This window comes from Balaenoptera musculus, chromosome 21 (assembly GCF_009873245.2).
Source record: "Balaenoptera musculus isolate JJ_BM4_2016_0621 chromosome 21, mBalMus1.pri.v3, whole genome shotgun sequence".
Classification (NCBI taxonomy): Eukaryota; Metazoa; Chordata; class Mammalia; order Artiodactyla; family Balaenopteridae; genus Balaenoptera; species Balaenoptera musculus.
In genome coordinates this window covers 23218630-23244922 of record NC_045805.1, presented here as the reverse complement: position 1 = coordinate 23244922, position 26293 = coordinate 23218630, and the positions used below count along the sequence as shown (strand labels likewise).

At 51.2% G+C, this 26293-nt stretch overlaps 1 protein-coding gene across 1 annotated transcript; it reads left to right on the top strand.

The window, feature by feature from the left end:
- Nucleotides 1-3647: 3647 nt before the first annotated feature.
- Nucleotides 3648-19924, top strand: DUSP4 (dual specificity phosphatase 4). The gene is made up of 4 exons (XM_036838906.1): nt 3648-4489; nt 14003-14148; nt 15108-15327; nt 15997-19924. Exons 1-4 carry the CDS (start codon nt 4051-4053, stop codon nt 16380-16382), a joined length of 1191 nt encoding a protein of 396 aa, XP_036694801.1. The 5' UTR covers nt 3648-4050; the 3' UTR covers nt 16383-19924.
- Nucleotides 19925-26293: the final 6369 nt, after the last annotated feature.

Sequence of the window (26293 nt, the reverse complement as noted above, 5' to 3'; positions counted from 1 at the left end):
CTATACCTGTTGCCAAAAACACACAGTATATACAGACTTCTTACCTTGAGGAGCATGAGAGAGCCTCTCAGTTCTTTTGAGCATTCCCACTATGGGGGGAAGCTCCCCAATCAGCTGATCTAAGAAACCTAGCCAACAGCTCCATGCAAAAAGGACAATTCTTGTTCCAGTTGAGAGTAATAAGCAAGGCTCCCTCTCTACTCAGGAAAGAGGAATCCACAGAACCTTTCTTTCCATCACCACCTAGATTAATTCATTAATGATTTTTCAGGCAAGTTTTATTCAGGCACTTGGGAACAGGGCAGTGAGTCAGAGGTTGGCATCAGAACCAGAATAGAAGCCACAGTCCTCTCTGGGGATCCTACTCTGGGCTTTAAATTCCCAGATCACACAACTTCCTAGTTGGAAATGTGTTCTTAAACAAGAACAAGGGTTTTGCCAGGCCTGACAGTGACTAATAAGGTCTGTCTGAGGACTGTCTGATGAAAGAGAAGCTGGATTTACATGTCACAGTGAATGTTTAAAGTAGGTTTCCTGCTGAATATAAATAAAAATCTCTCTCCTTGGGTAATCCCATCTCAACTCCTGCAGCTATGCCTTCCTTAATTAAATTAACTTTGAAATGACATTCAATGTTTTCCTTCTAAATGCCTTTGTTTTCTCCAAGATCTACTTATTGACAAGCTGTTTCACGAGGTTCCTGTGTAAACTGATTAAGGTCCCCCCGCCGCCCCCCCCCCACCGCTGCATACTCAATGGAGACAAGTTTTATCACCTCTATAGCCGGTATCGGGTAGCCCTCACATTGTATTCATTTAACTGTGTAGCAAACGACCCCCATACTTACAATACCAAAAATTAAAATTAAAACAATTATGTAGGGTGCTTACAGAGGACCCGGATAAATACGAAATTTAAATCTCGTTGGCTGAAATTCACACAACTAATTAGGAAAGCTAATTAGTTAGGAAAGCTAATTCCTAACTTGAAGGCGGAGGATTTTTTTCCCCAGTCTTCTTCAAAAATGAGGCATTCGCGTTCGTAACGCAAGCGGCTCTCGTCTTAACTACGTGAAGTGGGAGCTCCGGCTCCCCTCCAGAGAGCGGGAGCGCAGGCGCGGGCGCGCACACGTGGACACACGCTCACACGCGCCCGCCCACGCCCCCTTCCTTGTGCATTGCCTGCGGGATTTACGGGCTTCGACCGTGGATTACTGTCAGGTGCAGAAAGCAAGTCTTTGTTCGGTGGGCATTTTCCTCCCCCCCCCCCCGGATTTGACTGTTATTTACGGGCCACGTGAGCGCCGGGCGGGGGTCAGGCGGGCGGGGAGGCGCCCCCAGCGCTGGGGAGACAAAGGCTAGCAGAGCCCGGCGGGTGCGGCAGGGGGGCGTCTCCCAGCTCCTGCGACACGTGCGCAGTTGGCCCGGACCTGCCTCCGACTGAGAGGCTCTTCCACGAGATGTCCAGTTCAAGCCCTTGGAAAGGCAACGGCGTTTTCCTGGAAGCGGGCCTGGCTGCCCAAAAGCGGCCCGGGAAAGCCGGGGACGGTCGGGGCGTGGGAGCCCCTTGGGAAGGGCGCGCTCCTGGTGTACCAGGGAGAGTGAGTCTCTACACGGAGCCTCACGGCCACCTCAGCACGTGAGAAACCGGACAGAGGCCCCTTTTGCCCTTGGAGGGAGTACAGACCCCTCCCCAGCGGAGAAGCCAAGCAGCGAGCCTTTGACCGCTGACCGCCCTTCCGCAGCGCCCCGCGGCCTCGGTCTGTCCGCAGTGGTGGCCTCCTCCAGGCCCGGGACCAGAGTGAGCACGCGCCTCGTGTGCAAAATGTCAGGGGGAGCCCGAAAGTCGGTGGTCAAAATAAATATCCTAATGTAGTGCCTTAAGCAAAGTTAGTGCCCCCCCCCACGAAAAGAATCCACGATGAGCAAAATAGTAAATTTTAAATAGAGACGGGATCAGTGCATTGCAGAGCCATTTTGGAGCCCGAGGTAAAAAGGAGCATCCCCACGGGTGAGCGGCGCTCCTCGCGGCGCACTCAGCTTGGGCCGGGGGCCCGGGAGCGCGGGCGCAGCGGGAGGGGAGCGCGGGTCGTAGGTTTCGGAAGTGGAGGCCGCCGCCGAGGCCGGGCTGGGGAGTGGAGGGGTGGCCCTGGAGGCCGGAGGTGACATCTCCGGAGAGCCGCTCCGCGGGGAACAAAGGCGGAGCGGAAGGCCGACTCAGGGGAGGGAGGGACCCCGCGGGTTCAGCGGCCCTTGTTGCCTCTGCAGACCCAGAGTGGAAGACTCGACCCCGCTGCCACCAAGGCCCGGAGCGAGTCTTGTAATTCCCCGCTCGCTGGTTAATTCTCACTAACAAGACTTGGCAAGATGGGCAAATACTTTTTGGCTTCTGTCGTGTCCCCACCGCGGCGCGCACACACCCCCTGCCAAAAGCAGCCTCTGGGAAACGAAATGCATAAGTAAAAACGGGGGCGGGAAAACCGCGAATTGACCTGGAAAGAGCAGGGCAAAGAAACCTGAATCGGCCCTGGAGCGTATTAAATCCTTTACGCGTCAATTTCCCTGGGTCTAGCTTCGCACCAAATGTGGACCCTAATTGTCATTTCCTGAGAAGACAATTCACACGAGTACAAGATGGGGTGAGGACTTTTCCAAAAGCCGAAAACATCGGGTTTTTTTTTTCCCGCATCAGGGTTAAATAAACATCTTTAGGAAGCGTGGAAGGGAGTGGCACTCCCGCCTTCCTTCTTGGGAACAACATTCCGGATTCAATTAATGCCTCCCTCCGGGTCGTAAAGCAGCAGACTCAACACCTCACTCCTATTAACTGGGCTTTGGGGTGGGAGGGTTTTCTCTTTCATCGTCTGGGTTGGGGTTTGCCCACGTTCCTCGGGAAGCTATAAAGCTGATTTAATGGTGTAAGATGAAAATCGATCAGGCTAAGGCAGAAGCTCATGGCTGAGGAATCGCAAGAGAAAAAACTGCTGGCCGGCCGAACGCACTCCTTAAGCCTGGGGGGAGGAGGGCCGGGCCGCCTGGGCCGCGGTGCAGGGTTCCCCAGTCCACTAGGGTACGTGGGGGACACCTGCGAGGCTGGTAAGGGGGAAGCACGGAGGTGAAGAGGGATGAAACCTCGAAACCGAGCCCAGGCCTCCGCTAGGCCGGCTTCTCGGCTGGCGACTTTGTTTTCCCCCGGTCGCCGCCGCCACCACCGCGGCGGGGTGCGATGGCTGCACGGCGACTCGGGTCGGGTTGCACGCGAGCCGCGGAGGCCGGGGAGAGGCGCCGCCAAGCTCCATTCACGAAGTCCGGGCGCTGCGGCTCGCCCGCGGGTCGGAGGCCTCCTCCCTCATCCTCTAGGTCTTGGTTTTATGAATGGGCCTGGCGGCGAGAGCCGCGCGCCCTGTTTACTCCGCTCTTTGTGACGTCGCGTCCCCGTGACTGGGCGCGAGCGGCCGGTACTCCATTCACGCGCCCGGGCGGGCGGAGGGGGTGGGACCGGTGGGGCGAGGGGAGTCGCGAAGGGGCGGGGAGCGAGCGCGGGGGGCGGAGCAGGGCTCGCGACCTAGAATGGAAAGAGGCGGGGCCTCGCGAGGTAGTAATGAATCTGCCCCCTCCCGGGGGAGAGCAGAGGAGCATTAATAAATCTATAAGCCGAGGAGAGGAAACTCTGGCTGGGGCAGACCGCGGAGCTCCAGCAGTTCGTGGGGAACGGCGGCCAGAGCAGCACAACGGGCAAAATACAATAGAGGCGACAACGGAAAGGAGCCCTTGGTCCTCTCCCGTAAACACACTCCCCTCGACCGCCACCTCCCCCTTGGCACCGTGCTGCCTGGCGCCCGAGGCCGCTCGGACTGCTATGTAACTGCGAGGCTGCGGGAGGAAGGGGACCGGGGAGAAGAGGTTCGGCCGTGGGAGCCCCTAAGGGCCAAGTTTGCGGCCACTTCTGCCCGCGCCCTCCCTTAGTCCCCGCTCGCCCCTTCCCGCAGCCCAGCTGGCCCGGGCGTCCTTCGCCTCCTCGCGTGCCCAGCAGCCGCGGTTCCTGGCGACCATGGTGACGGTGGAGGAGCTGCGGGAGATGGACTGCAGCGTGCTCAAAAGGCTGATGAACCGGGACGAGAACGGTGGCGGCGCGGGCGGCAGCGGCAGCGGCAGCCACGGCGCCCTGGGGCTGCTGAGCGGCGGCAAGTGCCTGCTGCTGGACTGCCGACCGTTCCTGGCGCACAGCGCCGGCTACATCCGAGGCTCGGTCAATGTGCGCTGCAACACCATCGTGCGGCGGCGGGCCAAGGGCTCGGTGAGCCTGGAGCAGATCCTGCCCGCGGAGGAGGAGGTCCGCGCCCGTCTGCGCTCCGGCCTCTACTCAGCCGTCATCGTCTACGACGAGCGCAGCCCGCGCGCCGAGAGCCTCCGCGAGGACAGCACCGTGTCACTGGTGGTGCAGGCGCTGCGACGCAACGCCGAGCGCACTGACATCTGCCTGCTCAAAGGTAAACGCCGGCGCCGGGCGCGAGCTGGAGGGTCGATGCGGCGGGGCTCCGCGGCCTGAGCCTTAGTGGGCAGGAGAAGAAGTGCCTGGAGGGACTCGTGGCTGCGGGATCCCCCCCGCGCACTCCTTTGTGCGTACTGGTGTGTGCGCGTGGTGTGCAAGGATTCTGTGCGTTTGTGTGCAAGCGCGAGCTCCTGAGGTCCTCAGAGACGGTGAGGGCTCCGTCACCTGAAATTACGGACCCTTCCTGGCGATTCTGCGATTGTTTACAGCCACTAACGGTCTGGTCTTGCGGGCGAAGCGACTCAGCTGCGTTGCCCACCTTCGAGTCCAGGGAAGTGCTCCCAAGTGCCATGGTGCGGGAGGTGGCGGGACAGGTTAGGCCTGTCGGTTTGGCGTGTCAGGGCCCCGCACTGAGATCCCGAGACATGGGGCAGGGGGTGAAGGAGGATGAGCGCAGGGATGGGATGCGCCCTGCGGGTCCGGCTGGAAACCAGCCCTTCATGAACGCAAAAACGAAGATCGGCTTGCGGGCCTGATGTGGAGCGATCTGTTCTCTCCTCCCCTGCTGCCCGACTCCGAGCTCCACCGGGAGGGTCGCCAACCCCTCCCGCCTCGGGCTATCCCCAGGCTCCGGAGCGGGAGGCGGGAGGTCTGAGTATTTGGGGAAACGCAAGGCGGGACGGGGCCTCTTAAACTGCGACAAGTGCGACCTTTTGTTCAGACTCGACTCTCAGATGGCGGCGCGCGCTTAAGTGCGAAACTCTTGGGGAGGGGAGGTCTTGTCAAATGTGCAAGTCGGAAACCCCGAAAGGGCCGAGGGCTACCCAAGTATCTGGAGGGACGGGGGCGCCGACCGCACCTGCCGGCCGTGTCGGGCGGTGGGGAGCTGGCGGGTTGCTTGGGGCCCCTGCCGCGCAGCGCCCCTTCCTCTCGCGCCGCATTCCGCGCGTTCCTTCGCCCGCGGCGGGTCTTGGCCTCCGAAGCCGAGAGGCGTTTCGGGCCCGGGCCATCAAAGAGCCGCCCCTTTCCCTGTCGGCGCCCCTGGCCCCCCCCGCCCCTTCCTCCTGCCCTGCCCTCTCCAGACCCGCTCACAGGAGAGGAAGGGAGATGGGGCGGGAGGCGCGGCGGAAACCTCTCCCCGCTGCCCCTGCCAAAAAGCACAACACTGCCCAGTGCCGGCGGGCCAGGCTTGCCCCCGTGAACAGCGGGGGACTTTGTTCTCGGCAGTTGTTTCCTGGCCATTTGACCTGTCAGCTGCTGGGGAAATGCTGCTGTTGACCTTTGGTTGACCTACTAAGGCGATTTTGCTGATTTTTCTTTCTCTACGAGGGCGGCCTTTGGCACCTCAGATTGAACCAAACGCTTCTCCCTTCTCCTCCCAGCGCTTTAAGAGAAAGTGCCAGGAAGGGCCTTGCACCGGAAGGACCGCTAAACCCGGCGAGCTGGGCGCAGGGGGCCCGGGGCCCCCGCCTGCCCTGGCGCCGAGCTGTGCCGGGAGCCACGCGGCCCCGGACCGGGTAGAGCGCCGGGGTGGGGTCCGGGCTGTTGATGCACGCCGCCTGCACTCCCTTACATGGTTGCCGGCGTGCCGGCGCTCGTGGGGACGAGGAGAGAAATGTCTATGGGACCAAAGTCCCTTCGAGTGGCAGGGGCTGGCCGGGGTGTTCTCCGTGCCGCGCTGACCTGGATCGCTCCTGATTTGGAGCCCGATCGCGCGCCTGCCTGCTTGGCCCCTGAACCCAGGACCCTTCTCGAGGTAGGGCAGACGCACGTGGAGTCTGGGTTCGTTCTGTTTTGTTTTTCTTCCTGGAAGAAATCCGGAGAGGACCGCCCTAGGGTTTCCGGGCGCGCAGACACTTAGGCCCCGCTCCCGGGGAGAGAGACGGATTTTTAAGGCTTCCGCCTCGGGCTCGCGGCACCTCCCTGGTTCCCCCGAATCCCGCCGGGAGAGCCCGGAGCCAGACCCGTACCGAGAGCCACCCTGCGGACCGGCCGCCCGGCGCAAGGCAGATGCTAATGTGCAGGCTGCGTTGGACGGGCAGCCTCCGGGTAAAACGACCGTCCCCTGGCGGTTGGCGAGGTGCCTGGCCCACGGAAAAGGCGTGTTTTAAGGGCTGTTTCCTCCCGAGGCCTGCACTGCCTCCTGTTGTCTGACCTGGTGCGGGCAGGGAGGACGGCCCGCTGCCTCTCAAAGTCCGCATCCTCTGAGCCGGAAAGTGTCTGGGCCTGGACCGAACTTCTCTCTCTCCGGGAACAGGCCCCCCCCCCGGGAGCCTCCAGGAGAGGTTCAGCTGGGTTTGTCTAGGCAAAGGGAACCTGCCTTTGGAAGCAGCCGCCTAAAATTCACAGAGTTTGGGCGCGGGGGGGCTCCTTCCAGCTCGTTCTGCAGTGGTGGTAGAACATCTTTGAGGTTAACTGGGTCCTAGTCTATTCAACTTGGCTGATTTTCATTTATGTGCTAAGCAGAGGCGGTCTCCACACAGGTCCTCTTTCTTCTTGCCTTCTACTGAAAAGGCATCCCTAGTGAGGGCAGAAGGAAATGGGCGTGGTCTGCTCCCCCCCCGCGCTGCGGGAACGTGCCTCTGGGGGAGGACAGCCGTCGTGCCTCCTGCACTCCCATTCCTTGGAGAAGTGGAACGGCAGGAAATGTGGGCTCATGGGCGGGGGGAGCTGGGGGCGGGGAACTAAAGGGAAACAGGGGGAGACAAGCCCCTTAGATCATCTTTCGTAAATGCCTTAATTGATTAGGGGTTGGGTAATTTTTTTCCCACCAGAGTTGTTCCTTTATTTTGCAGCCAATGGGCCTTCCTGGGCGTCTCATTTCATGTGCAGTGGTGGGTGTGGAATAAAAGTGGTCAGACATTAAGCCAGTGGAAGACTGATTGTTGGTGTCTGCCGTCCTGGAGGGACAGTAAAAACAGCTGGGCATTTTCAGAAGTTCTATTACCCTTCCTGGACACAGGCTATCTAATTCTACCAATTAATTGCATTTTTAAAAGCCGATTTTCCTATTTCTGCCACTTTGAAGGGCAGAAAGTTGATTACTCATTGCAGGCAGTTAATAACTAATACCACAGGCAAGAATTCATAGTTAAGAGTAAACTTTACTTACTATCAATGAAATACTATCTGGCCTTTACATTTCCTAATATTACCCAAGGTTTGCTAAAAGCAGTAACCCAAATCACTACATTTTCTGGTCTTTTGGCTAGTAAAAGCTTCCCACTGGGATAAACTTTTTTTTTAAGCTCATTTTATTTAAAATCCTGTAAGACATTTTTAGGGACAGTTTAGAAAGTTTAGCTTTTCAGATTTTATTACAGTACACATCTCCTTTGAAATCCCCTTCTCGCTCCTCATAGATCCTTGGAATAGGGTTTTAGACAACCACTCCCACCCCCCCACCCCCCACCCCCGCTCTGGGTCAGTAGACAAAAAGAGCATTTTCTTACCCTAACAGAAGTCTTCCTTTACCTCCCACGTTCTCCAAATAAATCAGTCTGTTATGCAGAAGATGTCAGGTATAAAAAGATTATCTTATTTTCCTTCTATCTAAAATTCATCTCAGCCCATGACCTTTGTCAGTTCTTATTCAAGTTCTGATTTAAAAGCTGTCCTGGAGCTGTTTTGAGAAACTGGGAAGATCAACTAAATACTCCAGCTTCTCCTTCCAGGTTGGAAGTCACCTACCCAGTAGTCCCCAGGCCTGATCATACAGACTTGACGTTATGCTTCCTGTGAAAACAGCCACTAAGCCCGTAATGAATGCTATGGGTGGGGTTCGGGTGACTGTCTTCTGTCTTTTCTTTCTCTGTGTCCATTTGCCCTGCCCATCCTCATTTCCAGGAGGTCAGTGGCATCAAACAGCAGAGTCCTGGGGGATGCTAAGGTTGAACACCTCTTTCACCCAAAGGCAAAAGGACTGGCTTTTCTCCTTGCAAACAGGACACAATGCCCATGACAGCCAAGAATTGTTAGAATTACCAAAAAAAAAAAAAAAAAAAAAAAAAGCAGGCCTTAAAGGTAATTCCTAACCCCTAGTATAAGGCCTTAAAGAATTGTAAGGAATGAAGCAAACTCACTACTCTTTGCATCATTTGAACTGGATGTTCCCAACCAACAAAAGCAGCTAAAGACAGGGTGTAGGTGTAAATTGAAAGTGACAACCTGATTGTCCGTAAGCCTATCACAGCTCCCTTGGGCTTGTCCTGGATGCTTACAGGAAAGGTGGGCTGTCCCCACCAAGGTGGGCTGCACAGAGAACTCAGAGAGGAGAAAGGGTGGCCTTTTTAAAGAGCCAAGAAATTCCTGGAAAAAATCAGAACATCTGAAACCAGATAGCTGGTTTCCTTGCTGGGAGGCAGTTCCCATCTAACAAAGAGGAAGTTTGAGAGGAAGAAATGTAGACTGTCAGCGGAAGGCGGCTTGCTGAACGGAGCAAATAGCACAGAAGGACTGGGAGGGGCTGCAAACAAGGTCCAGCCCAAGTGTGGCATCAGGTGGCAGCCCAGCTGGCCCGGGACCGAGGTCCTGACACCGAGCCCCAAGGTGAGAAGCCCATTTAGGTAAACTGGAAATGCTGCTCAGCATTTAGAGGGGCGCTTCCTAGGTCAACACCCACATCAAGGGAAGTTCTCAAAGCCAAAGGACCTTCGAATGTCCCCAGACTTGCCTGCTGGGCAACATTGGCCTCGTATTGATAAGCTGTCCCAAGAGAGCGAGGCCATGAGCTCTGTCTGTGAACGGGTGATCTTCTGAGCGTGGAGAGGGTCACAGGGAAAAAGTGGCAGCCACATTAAGATCGTGACCATCGTCACCACCAAGAGACAGTCTTTCCCATCACAGACCCCATTAAGAGTCCTATTATGGTGAGACGACCAGCACTACGCCAGCCTGCCCTTTCCCAAGGACTTTCTCACACATTCTCTCCCACCCCTGCATGAGCAGGAGGCCAGCCAGTTTTCAAAGCTAAAGTTTCTGTGTGAGAAGATGAAAAGAACACAGAATGGAACTGTAGATGTAGTTATTCCTCAAGGGAATCAAGTGGAAAATTATAGTCCTTTCTCCCCCAGGCCCCCCCAAGACTCTCAAATTTTAAAATGAAGTTGAGAAAATGAGAGCTTTAAGACTAGAAGGTATATTATTAAATAAGAACATGAGAAAAACAGGTCAAAATTAGTCAGCACGTCTGTTACAGAATTACATGCGATAGGACGTAGGAGAAAACCAGGTGGGAATTCATTGGCGTATGTGCTGTGAAAATGTGTTCAGAAGTTGGAAATACAGGTCTTGAGGCACCTGCTGTCAGTTTGTAGTTTGCAAATAAGTAGTTTGTGGACATTCAGGATCACAGAATGTTGGAACTTAGAGATGATATCGTCTGGAATCCTTACATTTTGAGGGTGGAAAACAGGACTTAGAGGGAATGTGTTGGCTGGGCTTCCACAGTCGGAGCTGGGACGCGTCCACATCTGTCTGCTTTGTCCACCCTACACATCTGCGGGGTCACGGGGTAGAGCGCTCCGCGCCGGGTCTACAGTGGCAATAAGCTTTCCCTCTCATGAGTTTTGGATAAAACTTGGAGATCTAAATCTAGCTCTTACTGAAAGGGCCGAGGCTCTGGTACCTGCACAGATGTGGGCTGGGAAGGGAGGCACCGAGGAGAGAGGGCTGGGAGCAGTCTTCTTCAATCCCACCCACCCTAAGAAATTCAGTTTCATTTCTGCCACGACCCAGTATAGGGCTACTCTATATACTTCGAGACGATCTGAAATTTTTTTTTAAGTGAAATGATCCGTGTGCTTATTACATAACTTGAGCTCTTAAAATACATTTTTTTCCAAGAGATGTTAAGACCTGAGTGGTACCCTCCAGTAGCTCATCACCTGGCCAGGCGTCTGTAGCCCTACCCTGACGGGGCTAATGCCACACTCGGGCTGGAGTAAAGGCGGTGTGTGGGGGAAGAAGAGCCAGCAAGTGCCTTTAGCTGAAGTCCCTGGACGGGGACCATCACTGTGAAAGCAGAGTGCCATGAAATTATGCCCTCTGTAAATGCAGTGCATTCAAGTAGCTTCTATTCTATTTCATTAAATAGAAAAACGCTGGTCACGACTCCTCCATGACCACCTGGAGTTAGAAAGGCACCGGAAAGAAGCAGTTTGGTGAAGTGTCAGCAGTGCTCTGTTCACATCCTTTCTGTTTCTGCGTGAAAACTCTTTCTTCGCGTGATGAAACCAGCAGGCAAGCCCCCTAGAGAAGGCCCACCAGAGAGGCAGCGGTGGGCGAGCAGCAGGGTGGGCTCCTGACGGCCAGGTTCAAGGTGGCTTTCAGGCCCCTTCTGTGGGCTGAATGCCGGTCCCGCCCTTACCCGGGGGCTGCCCTGCACCTCCGTTTCCTCTTCTGTAGAACTGGGGCTTGTCACGCCTTCCTCTAGGGCTACTGGTTGGATACCTGTGTGGGAAGAGCGCGACACATAATGAACACTTCCTTTGAAGAGGGTCTGTCATTTTTATTAACACGCATGCGATACCCAGAGGTGGCTTCCTGGCGTGTGGCCTTGGGGGGTGTGGCCTGAATGGTCCCTGAGCTGCACTGCTGTGTCTGCACCGCCTCGCCTGCGGGCTCCAGGCCCACCAGGGCACGTTCAGCTCATCCGAGGGCCTGGCCTGCGTGCAGCACCGCGGCCCCAGAAGGAGGTGCTCCCTGTAACTACCAGCCACAGACCGCCCCCAAAGCTAGCGACGGCTCAGGAGGGAAAACCTTCCCCCTGCTGCCACCGGGGGGCGCAACCCTCACCTTGCTGCTGTCCCTTCAACAAATCTGCTTCTTCACTTAGTTCTTTTCTGCCTGTTCTTTGAAAACCCCCCAGGGGGAACAGACTTCTCAGTAATCGTTTTTCCACTTTGTTGTAATGGTGCCTTTTCCTGACCGTTGCTGTCTCTCTGTCCTGTTATGAGCAGCCTGGGGGTGACGACAGACAGCCCCCCTCAGGCCGGGTCTGGCCTCTGGGCCGCCTGCACCCTCCCCTGCACGCCACACCCCCAGGGTCAGCCGCAGGCTCGGAGCCCTCCGAGGGTTCTGCTGGGCCCTCCCCGCCCCGGATCGATTGATGGTTGACCCTGGGAGGTGGCAGATGTCCCTGGCTGGGCAGGGCACTCAGGGCTCAGGAAGTGCCCAGTACCTGTTCTTCTGCTGTCTTAACTACCAGCTCTCAAGATGCCTACTAGAAAAAATAAGTAAAGCCCAGGAGGAGAAAGCCGTCCAGGGTCTGAGAAGTTGCCAGTAAAGCTGAAGTCACCTGTAGGTACCAAAAAAGAAAACCTTCATTGAGCTCCTCCCCGAGGCCCGGTGCAGAGCACTGGCTGTTCCGGTCAGTCCTCACAGGAGACTCCTGGCCTGGAAGCTTCATCACATTTTACAGATGAGGAGGAGGCTCAGAGAGGTTCAGTGACGGCCCCAGGCTGCACAGCCGATGATTCACCAGGCTGGCATTCAAACCCAGACCTGTGAGTCTGACTGCAGAGGCCAGGCTCTTTCAGGACTTCAGTCTGGTGCCCTGTCCTGTACCTTCTCAGCAGTGAGAACATTCTTTCCACCACTCTGAGGTTCCTCGGCTCCTGCTGCCCTCAGGGCTGCTCTTCCTCTGTGACCTTGGAGCCGGGCCCTGGCCCTCCTGTGACTGTTGGCCTGCCTGTCTAGGTGATGAGCTTTTGGAGGGCACCACTCATGCCTTGCATCTCTTTGAAAACAATGTATTTTACTAGCTCAAAGTATGTAATAAAGACACGGATCATCTTACTTAAACAATTTCAAATCCTGTAGAAGTCTCTAGAATAACAAGTGATGGCTTTTCCTATAGATGATCAACCACCATTTGTTGAGTGACCCATTTCTCCTTCCGCTTTCTCCAAAGGGCAGCATCTCCCGAAGTTTCCCATCCCAGGGGCCCATCACAGGGACTTCAGCTAAAGGCACTTGCTGGCTCTTCTTCCCGCACACACCGCATTTGGGGCAGCGGTGTTTACAGCTTTATAGGGAAAGGGGACAGATGGGGGTGATAACGGGAGGGAGGCCACTCCTGTGACGAGAAGTCCACTGAGGCCACCAGCACATCTGAAGCGGGCAGTACTGGCCCCTCTAGCAGGTTTTCCCTCCAGGGAGGCTGGTCATTATGACTCAGCAGGAGCCAGGGCCTGGGACCAGAGAAATATCCATTTATAGCCTGAGGGAGGGAGTGGGGGAAATAGGAGGCCGCCAGTCAGAGAGGAAAAAATGTCTGCCCTGTTTCTGGAAGCCTTAATGATGTGGCGAACATAATTTTCTTTCCTCTCCAAAGCGGTAGTTTCTAGGGTTGGGATTCAGGGCAAGTAATTGACTAACCGTCACATGTTGGAAAATTGCTTTGCACAGTGGTGATCGGGAACAGTGGCACCCACCCTATCACTTAGTCATAAAGACGTAACGGGCTAGCTGCCTACGTGACCATCAGTTGAGTGGTTGTTCCAGAACCCGCAGATCCTACTGAATTCATTTATAATCCATTTTTGGTCCAACAGAAACTGCAAAAATAAAAATACAAGCAGGGCCAAACCTTGACAATAGATGGTAAGTTTCCCGCAAAGGGAAGTCCCAGAGATCACAAGAAAATCAGATACAGGCTGAATGTCTCTCTTCTTGGTGTGTTTCACTGCCTGCCTCTCTGCCCGCATCTCTGCCCGCATCTCTGCCCACGCCCGCCCAGCCGGCCCTTTCCTGAATGGCACTAACACTATTCCAGAGAAGTTGGCCGTTTATCTCTTTTTACTTAAACGACCTCGCTTCTCCGGAAGACGACCCCACAGAGAACCATTACAGGGCTTAGCAACTCTCAGGTTAGGAAATCCTCCCTTGCCCCAAACCTGTATGTAGCAAGAGGGATTTATTTAGATTTAAGCCCGTTTGCTCTCATTTTGGCCCCATGTCCATGGAACAGCTGTTCATGGGGCCGTGCGATTGGCATCTGTTCTGTTGCTGAGATCCAGAAGGGCCGGTGCCAGGGTAATAGTTTTTTATTCTCTCCCACATTGGAGAACCTCTCTAAAAGAAGGGCTGGAGTTGGGGGGTGACAGGCATTTTTGTACGGCCCAGGGGCCAGCTGAAGGCTGCCTTAGTGCTCATGGAAACCCCCAGTGGCTATTCCCTCTTTCTTTGTCATCACTGTAAAGAAATTATCCCTTCTTCATCTCCCCTGCACATCCTCCTTTGTGTATCTGCATCCCAATCCGAAGTCTTGTCCCTAAAGCTTTCATTCCGGCTTTCAGGATGCAGTCTTGGCCAATGTAGTCTCCGCATCTCGGGGAAAAAGGGCTCCATAGCCATTATCTCTGGGCCCACAGCGCCACCCAGTGGCAAGTGTAGGTACAACCAGCCCCAGCTTCCCAACAGCTCTCCTCCATCAGGTAGGATTCAAGTTCTTTGTGGTTTCCTGCTGGCTCAGTGACCCCATTAACCTGAATATCTTTCTCCTTTACAGGTGGCTATGAGAGGTTTTCCTCCGAGTACCCGGAATTCTGTTCCAAAACCAAGGCCCTGGCAGCCATCCCACCTTCTGTGCCCCCAAGCACGGCCGAGTCCTTGGACCTGGGCTGCAGCTCCTGCGGCACCCCACTGCACGACCAGGTGCGAAGAGGACTGCTTGTCAAAGGCTTTGGACGCAGTGCCTCAATTTGGGGAGAATGTGTTGAGTATCGGGGTGTGATGTTAGGTGGAGTCCACTATTCCTTGGAAGTCTTCCCCTTCCCTCTCTTATTACCCTCACCTAAGAAAAGAATATGAACACATACGTCCCTGACTTAGCCTCTAGAGTTACGTGCAGACAATCAAGGAAGGCGGCCAGAAGCATGTGGGCTGCTCTGTAGGAAGCCAAAACCCCAGCCCCGATTCACAACAGTTCGGCTGTCCGCCCCCCATACAAGTTAATTGTAAATGCTAAATGGACATAAATGATCAACCAACCCTTCTCCCAAGAAAACCAGCTTATGCCACTACATTTCTTACAAGCCCACCTCTTCCAGCCCTTTCCTTTAGATGGAAATGGAGTGAATTTATGGGGCCCAGCAACTCTGCTCCCCCAATCCGAGATCACCTGTGTTGATCTGACTCAGAAAAGTGTCATTAGTGAAGCCAACGTTACCTCATTTTGCCAGGATGCCTCCTCTTGTCTGTGAGGTTGACATGGCGTCTGCTTTTCATCTGCCAAGTGAAGGCGTATCCAACCAAATAAGTGCCTAAGCCGCGTAGCTCAGTGGTAGCGGGTGTAAGCTCTTCACGTCACAAACAGTGGGGCACGGCCAGCTTCATTTGTCACGGGGGAAGTGGGCTGCCTGAGCCAGCGGGTGGGGCCCATAGCAGAGCAGAGCAGAAAGCCCAGAGCCCATCGCTCCCTCCCGGGGCCCGAGCGGCACACGGGAAACCTGGAGGGGCCGGGTCCACGGGCAGTCTCCCCAGGGCCCGTGAAAGCCCAGCTGAGACTGGCTTCCCTCTCCCCGCCCCACACGTCCCAGACCCCTGCCCAGTTGCCTTTCACTTACGACGTTTGCCGGTGGGGGGGGGCGCTTTGTTTTCCCTTTCTGGTGCAGGGGGGTCCCGTGGAGATCCTTCCCTTCCTCTACCTCGGCAGCGCCTATCACGCAGCCCGGCGAGACATGCTGGACGCCCTGGGGATCACAGCCTTGTTGAATGTCTCCTCTGACTGCCCGAACCACTTTGAAGGACACTATCAGTACAAGTGCATCCCGGTAGAGGACAACCACAAGGCCGACATCAGCTCCTGGTTCATGGAGGCTATCGAGTACATCGGTAGGCTGGCTCTGGCCAGGGTGCTGGGTCCTCCCAGGCCAGGGTGCTGGGCCCAAGTCTGGCGGAGGGAGGGTGGGAGGGAAGAGGGAACCACGTGTAACTGGTGTGTGGAAGGAGGGACTTAAGAAGGGCCATATCCGGGGGGGTTGCCTGCTTCCCCTCTTCCTCAGTAGGAAGGCTTGCCCGTGGGGTGTTGTGCAGGCCCTGGATAGGATGACGGACTTACGCAAACAGCAGGTGCTGTTAGCTTACAGAGCCAAGAACCTTTTCCTTGGACATCCCCAGGTGCCCAGAGGATAAGACTCTTGGGATGGGGAGGGAGACATAGGGAGAATTGGGGCATTGTTTTTGTTCCTGCAAATGAAAACCCTGCCGTGTGTGCCGGGATTGCACCAGCTTCAGCAGGCGTATCTCTTAAGCGTAGTACATTTGTTTGCTTAATTCTCCGAAATACCCTAGCGGGGGTGGAACTCTAGAGGCCCTCCCCCGTGGGTTTCCTCCCCGCGCGGCCTCAGCCTGGGAAGCGCTGTTCCTTCAGGGGTTCAGCCGCAGGGCCCCCTCTCCTGCAGTCCTCCCCGCACCCTCGTGCCGGCTGAGGCCGCCTGCAGCCGCCTTGCGGGAAGGATGGGGACCTGGGCGCCGCTAACGGCACGCCGCTCTCTGCCCCAGATGCGGTGAAGGACTGCCGCGGGCGCGTGCTGGTGCACTGCCAGGCCGGCATCTCGCGCTCGGCCACCATCTGCCTGGCCTACCTGATGATGAAGAAGCGCGTGAGGCTCGAGGAGGCCTTCGAGTTCGTGAAGCAGCGGCGGAGCATCATCTCGCCCAACTTCAGCTTCATGGGGCAGCTGCTGCAGTTCGAGTCGCAGGTGCTGGCCACGTCCTGCGCGGTGGAGGCCGCCAGCCCGTCGGGGCCGCTGCGCGAGCGGGGCAAGGCCACTCCCACCCCGACGTCGCAGTTCGTCTTCAGCTTCCCGGTCTCCGTCGGGGGGCACCCGGCGCCCAGCAGCCTGCCCTATCTGCACAGCCCCATCACCACCTCCCCCAGCTGTTAGAGCCTCTCGGATCCTCCCACCCCTGCACCCGTCGGCTCTCAGCCCGGGTTGGGTGGCGCCCTGTGCGGGCAGCAGGTCGGGACTGGCCCGCAGGGGGCGACAGAGCTCCTTCCATCCATCTCTCTTTGGCCAACCGTGGGGCCAGCTAGAATGGCAATAAGGACTTCGAAAACATATTTAACGCAAACAAACACAACACTCCAACTTAGAGCAATAATGTCTTCCTCAGCGGGCAGGGAAGACCTGGGTTTTGGTTTGTGCGTCAGTTTTACTTTTCAGATAAGAATTTCTTACCTCATTTTTTTCAGCAGTAAGGCTTGAAGTTAGGAAACCCGCAGATCCTGGCAAATGTGCCCACCCAGTTTTATTGAGGGGGAGGGGAAGGGAGGGAGGGGAGGGAAAGGGACAAGATAAAAACAAGTTTGCCAGAAGTGCCTGGTTCTGTGTGCTCGGTCCTTTTATTGTTGTAGTTACAGAATTTTTTTTTTTTTTTTAAAGAAATCTTTTAGGACATGGTTTTCCTTTCTAAGTCACCACCAACAGGTGAATAATTATGCTTAATAATAAATAAAAGTATTTATTAAGAATTTCCTCAGAGTATGTAAGTACAGAGAGTCTAGTGATGGTGAATTTAGAATATATTTATGTTAATGTGGATCAGCAGAGCACAATAGCATGCAGACGTCAAAGCAGTTACGAAGTAAGTGGTGTGTACAAGTTAGCATGATGATCAGCTTGCGTTTGTTACCGCTGAGAAGGGGGCAGGGTGGGGTGGGAGGAGGAAGAAAGGAAGGGACTACTTTTTCATTACAGCCTCCCTCGGTATCCGCCGGGGATTGGTTCCAGCACCCCTTCCGTCCATCGTGGATACCCAAATCCGTGGATGCGTAAATCCGCTGATTCTTGCATCCGCGGATACTGCATCCGCGCATACTGCATCCGCGAATACGGAGCGCAGAGCGCACTTGGTTCTTGGGCACATGGGCCACTGAAGCGATTTGAAACCACAACAATGCAACCGTTTCTGGTGATCAATAACTCAGTTTGGCGGTGGAAGCATTTTTCTCATAGACCTGCCTGAGAACTTGTATATCATCTGTGATAAATGCCATATCATATAAGGTGCTCCTAAAAAAAATTGGGCACAATTCAGCTTTTCCTGCAGTGAATCATTTGGCAAGGCCATTGGGGAACCCAGCTAAGAGAGATAGACCCGAAATGGATCCTTTTGGAAGTGGAAGCACCATCTTTTTTCTCTTTTGCATAAATCAGAGTTTTTAATTTTAGGGGGTTTGCTTGGAATGAAGTACACCAACAAATTCTTGCATTCTTAAAATTCGTGGTGTCGGTGAATATTTTTAAAGTGAATAGGTGAATAAAAAGAAGGGAGTGGACACCCCATTTCAGGTCCTGTGGAAGCCTAGGACAGCAAGAGAGAGTGAGTGAGGAGTTGGGCAGACTCTGCGGGGGAGCTGGCTGCTTGGCTTCTGTGACAGGCATCCAGGGCACTTGAGTGCCATCTTAGAATCCTTTCTTGGGATACTGCCATTTTCAGGGCCCTTTCCAAATGGAGGAATGGCTTTCGGAGAAAGAAGGAGGTGGGTTGGGCTTGGGGGGAGGGAGGACAGAACAAACCACGTGTTATTTAATTTGTAGTGTCGTGGAACAGTGTTGTTACCCAGTGCCAGGTTAGAGGTAATTCCAAACTTGTCTAGAAGCGAGAGCATGCTTTTTGGTTTTGTTTTTTGGGTTCTTTTTAGCCCTCTGAAGATCTAAGTGATGCACATTCTTGCTCACCCATAAATAACTTCAAGCCTCAAGGTTGGAATAGTATTGGAAGGCTCCTTCTCATCCCCACATCCCAGACAGGACCAGGTTCCTTACATTTCCTTCCATAAACATGAACCTGTGTTGGCATCATTTGTCCTGCCTTTCCCAAGCCCTGTCTGAAAAAGTGTGGGTTCCCACAAGCAGACAGGCCCGCAGGAGGGACTGCTTGAGAGAGGAGGGAAAGTAGCTTTTTACAGACTGAGTGTACATTGACCAAAACTTGTGTATCCTGCTTTCCCAGACTGGATTCCAACCACACGGTCGGAGCCCAGGACCCGCCCCAGAAGGGTCTTTTCCCTGCTTTCCAATTCAAGTCTTCTGTCACAGCGTCAAGCCACTATTTATAAAGCCATTTTCTTTGTACTCGATAGCAGCCCCAAAACTCTTAGAGATCAAATAGGAAATTGGCTTGATTGGAAACAGGGATTTGGGGTCACTATTCCCCCATCAGAAGCCTCTTTGATGACTTGGAATAGCTGTAATGAAGACAGCACCGCAGGGTCTGTCCAAATGGCCAGTGGGTTTCAATAGGTGTCTCTCCCATGGAGTGATTTCTGGTGACACGAAGTATCTGTCATGGCTGGAAAGCATTGCCACTTACACCGAAGATCAACTGTGCTGTTGACAAAAGCCGTAGGCACTCTGGATCTTCTGTAGAGACTGGAGAATGCTGCCAGTTCCCTCCCGGCATCTCTGACCCAAGTGCGTTTGTGGAGCTTCCCCCGAGCAGTATTCGGCTGAAGCCACCCGTGAGCCGGTGGCCGGGAGCTCCCAGCCTCAGTCGTGGCCTCCTGAGACCATTTTCCTCAGGTACCCATCCTAGCCTGATCCCAGAGAGTTATCCAAAATGTTGGGAAGCCATGAGAAAAAATGAAGAATCCGCGGGAAGATGGACAGAGGGAGGTGGGACGGGTGATTCAAACGTGAGGGGAAGGGGCTGTGAGATTGGAGGGGCCACCAAGCCTTTAGTTGGTAAAGTGGTGGTTCGCCCAGGCTGCCCGTCAGCCTCAGCTGGGGAGCTTCGAAACCCTGCTAGCAGGCGATCCCAGACCAAGTGCAGCAGGATTTCTGGAGGAGGGAACCCAGGCATCAGTAGGTTTCAAAGCTCCCCAAGGGCTTTGCGTGTGTAACCAAGTTTGGGAAGCTACGTTCTGGATGGCCAGGTGCTCTTGGAGGCTGGGTCTTGATAACACAGAGCTGGCTTGTCTGGCAGAAACCACAGCCAGGGGTTTGTCACTAGTTCAGCGTGGTCTCATGGCCGGTCCCCTCAGCTCCGCTGAGGGATAAGATGGTTTCCGTCAGGAGCTCAGGGGCCACGTGACCTCCTGAACGAGCCGCCCTTTCAGGCCCCTCGAAAGCCAGCTGATCTGCGGAGCGTTGTTAGGAAACCGAATACCGTGTCCGGATGTTGATGTTCTTCCCTGAAAGTTTCCCTGTCTATCAAGAAGGATGGAGAGTGCCACCTCTTTGAAGAAGACCCTGCCCTTCCTTAGAGTTTATGAGTCATAGGAGAAAGAGGCTTTTTCAAGACAGAGCAATGCAATACTTGTAACTTCTGTAAATAGCCCCATCTTTCAGAGTGATGTCATTTCTACATTTGATATGCTTGTATTTCTGTAGGATGTATATAGTCTAGGGGATTTTTTGTTTGGTTTTGTTTTTTAGAAAAGTCAACATGTCAGTTTTTATTTATTGCTTGAAAAAAAGATCATTTGAAGAAAAATAAATACATTTTCAACCACCTCTGGCTTGGTTTATCCTTTCCTGAAAAACTGCGCTGCTATGATGACTTGGAACATCTGAGTCATTTGATAATCTTGTGCGCTGCGTACCATCTCCCGTGGAGACAGGCTGGTCAGATCTGTGAGCTCCCTAAACACCACTCAAGGAAGGTGACAGGAGAAGGCGGATAGGAATCTCAAGAACCTGATTTCTCTAGTCAGAGAGACAGGAAGAAGTGAAGGATAAGAGAGAGATGTCCTTCATCTGAGAGTCTCCTTTGTGCCAAGCACAGGATGGAGTGATAAGGATGGTTCCCAGGTGGGAGAAGTCAATCTTAAACAGCCTAAAGCACAAGTGACTAGGGCTATAACCAAAGACTATACAAGGAGTTACCACACCCTTCCCCATCAATAACGAGGGGGTCCAGCCTGGCTCACAGAATCTTAGGAAATTTTACGGACCTCATGTTCCCTCATATTCTGTAGCATGGAAATAGCAATATGCTTCCAGACAGAAGAAATAAACGGATGAAGATGATATGTCAGTGGTTCCCCAATGCTGATATGGGCATTGCTTCTATCAGATTCCATTGGTACAAATTTCCCAAATTGTAAACCAAAATCATGTTAGTAAACATGTATGTCCACTGTGTCATTGTTATTTAACATTATTTTAGAAGCACTGGCCAATACAATTAGCAAGGGAAAGAAATGAGGTATACAGTTTGGAAAGTGTGAGGCCAAATTATCTGCGGATGATATGTATCTGAAAAACACCAGGGAATCAATTGAAAAACTACCAGAAATGAGAGAATTCAGCTAGTGGTTGATTGCAAAATTAACATGAAAAAATCAATAGATTTCCTATATGAAAATATCAATTAAAAATAAAATAGAAGTAGTAGATCCTATTTACAATATCAGCTTGAAGATAAACTGCCTACAGTAAACTTTACCAGAGATAGGCAAGACCTAGCTGATGGACATGGTAAAGCGCTACCAAGGGACACAGAAGAACATCTGAAAAAAGCTGAAAGACATACTGCGTTCTTGGATGAAAAGACTCAGTACTGAAAAGATTTTATTTCTCCATAAATTAACCTATGCATTTAATATCATCTCAATCAAAACACCAACAGGATTTGGGAGGAACATGGCAAAATGATCCTGATTTCACCTGAAGAAACAAATATGCAGGAAAATTTAAAAAAAAAAGAGTCACAAGTTTGGGGGGTAAGATTTATATCCTTCTGTACTGGGCATCTATCACTATTGTGATTAAAATAGTTTTAAATTTTTTATAGGAGATTATTTTAAAAATAGAGATTCTTGGGCTCATCTAAGACATTGAGTCAGAGACTGCACAAACTCCCACCAAGAGATTCTGACTTACAGCTGGTTTCAGGACTGCCTGATACAGGTTTGACCTCTAGCGTCTCCCTTCCCTTCAATCCCCTGCCATTATAACAACCCGCAGCCCGTAATTATTCTGATCACATCACTATTACTGTAGCAACTTACCCAAGAACCTAGTTGTGTAAACCAACAACCATTTTCCTTTGCTCAGGAATTGGGAGATTAGAAAGCTGGGAAAGGCTCTGCTGGGTGGTTCTCATTGGGGTCTCTCCTGCGGCCACTGTTGGCTGGGCTGCTGTCATCTGGGGGTTCAGCCAGGCTGGTCATCCAAACGGCTCGTTCACATGACTGGCAGTTGATCTGGCTGTCGCCTCACAGACTCACAATTCAGTTGTGACTGTCGCTTTGAGCGCCTACATGCACCCTCTCCAGTAGAGCAGAGTCCATACAAGACGGATGAGAACTCCAGCGAGAGTATTCCAGCCAGCAAGGTGGTCGCTCCACTACCGTCTGGTTTCAGAAGTCACAGAGCATCACTTCCTCTCGACTATATCAGTTGTAGCAGTTTCAAGCCTGCTCAGGTTCAAGGGGAGGCAAGCCAAACCCTGCCTCTGGATGGAAGGAATGTCAAAAATTCATCGTAGCCATTTTTCAAACCACCACACCAATAAACAGAGAGCTACCTAGGAAACCTGAAAATGCAAATTTCACCCCTAATCCAGAGACATTGGTCGTCCAAGATCTCGTCCAAGGACCAAAACACAGCTTTTAACCAGTATGCATACTGCCTGCTTATGCTATATTGGCCCCACGTGATCCAGAAAGCATCACAAGATAAACCTAACCTTAGGTAAAAAGAATGCTGGAAAGTAGAAAGCTGAAAAAACACATTCTGAGGAGGAAATAAAGGCAGGAGCTTTTGAAGTCACCGCCGATTTCAGCCCCCGCGCCTCTCCCCATTAGCGCTTATGTCACGTTTGTTCAAGTCCACCTGAGGTGTCTTTCCTGCTGCCCAGTGAGTGGCACAGGGACCAACTGAGCGCACGAAATGAACAGTTAGAGAGAATTGTTCTGGATCCTCCACCACCAGTGGACAGAGCTACTGAAACCCTGTGTCTGGCGGCCAGGCTGGGACAGGCAGACAGAGGTCTTACCCAGGACCTCTGGGTAAGACAGACACATCCCCACAAGCCCCTGCTAAGATTCTTTTCCCTGGATCTCTGGAGGCACATAGAGCTACAGGGCTGGGGAGGTTTAGACTGGGATTTTCATCCAAGGATGTTAGAAGCAAGTAACATCCGTCATGTGGGCACACATCTGCTACCTCCCAACCGTGGGTCTTAGATAAGACCTGAGTTTGACAAGCCAGCTTAGACCTTCTCACCCCATGAACACAAAAGAGCTCTGTCTACAGAGCAAGCCCCACACTAAGTTAGCTTCCTAGCTGCAGGTGAAGAGGGGAAGGTGCAGACTTTGTAGCAGGAGAAAGAATACGATGAATGTGCTAATCTTGAGGTGTGGGGACCTTACCCAATGGGGAAAATGTAGTCCAGTGGGTGTCCTGAGTTCCGGCCAGTTGGATGGGCCTCTTCTCTTCCTGGAAGAGAGAGGCTAGATGGACAAATTAAAAACAAGGCGAAAGGGACAGTTTCTCCAACATGTACTTTCCTTTAGAGAAAAGTCGTCTCTTACCCTAGAGATTGCGGATTTCATGACTTGTTCCGTAAAGATTTGGTCCAGCCCAAGGACCCAGGGGTCGAAGAAGTGTGCACTTCATTGCGCAGGAATTAGCAAAGGACCCATGGGAGTTCCAGGGATCTCACTGCTGACAGCACAGACAGAAGAAGAGGGAGCCCCGACGATCTTCTGGAAATGGTGCTTAAGTCTCTCGTGAAATCAGGGAATCTATTCTTAACCAGAGCAGTAGCTGAGGAAACTGGCTCCCCACTAGTTGCCATGGGGAAGTTCAGTGGAAAAGCTCCGGAACTTGACCTTGGAGTTCCAGGCATCTCCATCACAGTGTTCCCAAGCTGACTCTGCGTCACCACTTTGGGTGGTTGTACAACTCTTAAATTTAGTAAATTTACTAAAACAAACAAAACCTGACTTTTACAGTTAAAATGGGTAAATTATACAACAATAAATTTGTTTAATGATAAATACATGAAAATACACAAATATGAATACATATGTTCACTGCCCCAAACTTCAAAGAACACAAATACATACAAGGAAAAATGGAAGTTCCTCCGTCTCCATATCCCTGCCCTACACCTCACTTTCTTTTACTTTCAGTAACCAAAATGAGCCATTTGGTGTAATTACTTCAAGACTTTTATTTATGCATTTTATAAATTTACGTGTTTGACAGTGCCTGGGAGCAAAGTTTGCCACCCCTAAATGTCTTTTTGCCATGCAGATTATTTCGAGTTGGAAGTAATCAAGGAACAAAAGACTCAGGAAGAAACTTTGAGCTTCCCCTAAAGAATGCAGATAGAGAACCTGTTCCAGGAAGGGAACATCACCATAGATAACCTAGTAGACAAGAAGGAACCCAGCAAAGTCTGCTTGTTAAAATTCCTGGATCCCGTTGTCTCTGCAGGCCCAGCAGACATTTATTTACCAAACATTTGCTTTTCCATTTCCATATAAATTGCCTTCCTCCCCTCTGAAGTCCCAAATCAGTACCCACAACATCCTCTTTTATCTTTAGCTGAAGATAGTCTTTAAGGTGAGGGTTTCAGCCATTTTGGTGAGTTACTCAGTTTTCCTGGGTCTCTCCCATGGATACATGTCATTCAACTTTTGTGTGATTTTCTCCTGTTCATCTATCTCATATCAATTTAATTCTTAGACCAGCCAGAATAACGTAGAAGGGTAGAGGAAAATTTCTTCCTCCCTGATAACAGGATAATATTTGAGATGTTAGCTAAGTCAATTATTTTAAATGTTTCAAAGACATCCAAAAAGAATGTACAGTCTCTGCTTTTGGGTACAAAGTTCAAGTTAGTTAAATATGATATTCAACTCCCTGATATTTTCATTTTTATTTTGTCAGTTTCTTAGAGGAATGAATTAAAAATACGAGGAGGATTTGATAAAATCAGAATCATAGTGGAAGATTTTAACAGTTTGTGTTTTCTATGTTCCGATGTTGCCTTGCATGCATGAAGTCGTGCTTGATAATGGCTTCTTGTGGCTTGTAGGTGATGTTTCTTGTTTTCCAGGTAATGTTCCATCCTACTTTGTCTGGAATCAATAATACCATGTCTACATTGGTTTGGTTACCGCTTGTCTGGTATGTCTGTATATGTCTCCTTTTTATTTTAAGTAACAGTTGGGGATTTATCTTTCAATCATAGAGAACACCTGACCATTAAGTAATAGAAATATGACTGTAGATTTATAGGTTGAATTCTGTAATTAGGCTGAATGTCGATTCTGGATATTTGTTTACAACAATATAACCCCACTTAAAATATAATCCATGGCTTTGAGGAGATCCAGCAAGAGAAGCAAAGAGGTATGTCCCCAATCCTCTTCATTGCCATCTCCCAATGGAAAAGATTCTCTTCCAACATTCTGAGCAAATGAGGAAAAATAGCAGAAGCACTAGCAGAATTGCACATTTACAGTTCTGCCGCCATCACAACTTTTTTCATTTCTAAGATGATTGCTCCTGCTTTTCAGTTTCCAAACAGGTTAAAGCAATTCACCTGGAAATCAGACTCTAAATTTAGAGGAGAGGCCTTGAATTACTGAGCCACATGATTAAAAAAATATATTATTCTTGTTTCAATTTCTTCCCTTCCCACAGTAAAATAGCTTTATCGAAAAATTCAAACACAATCTAAATATTAGAAAGCAAAAAATCTTCTGAAATCCTGTATCTCTGATACAGTCACCCTCAACGTTCCATGACCATCTTTCTATATATATGTGTGTGCATACATACATATATACATACACATGCTTTCATGTTCTATACTTCCTTGTGGCTTGCAGGTGATGTTTCTTTCTTTGTTCTATGTTCTAGACAGAAAGACATAAAATATATATATATATGCACACATACACACACAGTTATTTCTTTAAAAAATGTCAGCCATATTGTTAAAGAATACTTTCTTTTTACTTAGCTCCCTCCCTCCCTGCACCAGATTCTGCAGACAACCACTGTTAACGATCACGTGTCCTTCCTTATCTTTCCGTGCTCATAGAGTTGTATACAATATAATGTATTGTATTATATGGTATAAAGCACATATACCATATATCTACACGTATAACTACATATAGGGATTTTATTTGGTATTGTTTGCTTTATAAAAACAAGATCCTACAATACACAATTTTCTGCATCTTGCTTCCCTCAATGTATTGTGGAAATCCCCTCAAGTCAAATGATAAATGATTTGACTCACTCCGAATTTCTTTATGTAGCTAATTTATTCACATAGATCAAACGTTTTAAAAATACAGATGTGTGTATGATAAAACGCCTCCTTCTCAACTATCTCTCCTCAGCACCCAGGTTGCCCGTGTTTACCAGTGTTACCAGATTTTGACACACTCACCCAGAAGATATTCTGGGCGAATCATTTACAAGTAAGCACATGAAGGTATAGTGTGTTTATATTTATGTAACTTCTCCCCCACCCACTGCTTTTTTACCCAAACACTCACCACCACTTTGTTATAAAAATTCCTGAGTTTTGTCAATCTGAGAGGTAACTTGTGTTAACTTATTATTTTAACTTACATTTCTTTTATTATGAGATTGCACGATTTTTACATATTCAAGAACCATTTGTATTTTTTCTAGGAACCGTGTGTTCATAACTTTTACCTGATTTGTTTGTTTTATCTTACAGATTTTCAGGAACTCTTTCTCTATGAAAGAGATTAGCCCCCTAGTCTATAGTCTGAATTGCAAGTATTTCCCCCAGTTTGTCATTTGTCTTTTGACTATTGCTTATAATAGTTTAAAACATATATATCTTT

What these genes read in the sequence shown, in the direction of transcription:
- DUSP4 (XM_036838906.1), top strand. Translation starts at nt 4,051, where the DNA reads ATGGTGACGGTGGAGGAGCTGCGGGAGATGGACTGCAGCGTGCTCAAA. An exon ending in TGACATCTGCCTGCTCAAAG is followed by an intron (nt 4,490 to 14,002) that starts GTAAACGCCGGC and finishes TCTCCTTTACAG; the next exon opens with GTGGCTATGAGAGGTTTTCC. An exon ending in GGAGGCTATCGAGTACATCG is followed by an intron (nt 15,328 to 15,996) that starts GTAGGCTGGCTC and finishes TCTCTGCCCCAG; the next exon opens with ATGCGGTGAAGGACTGCCGC.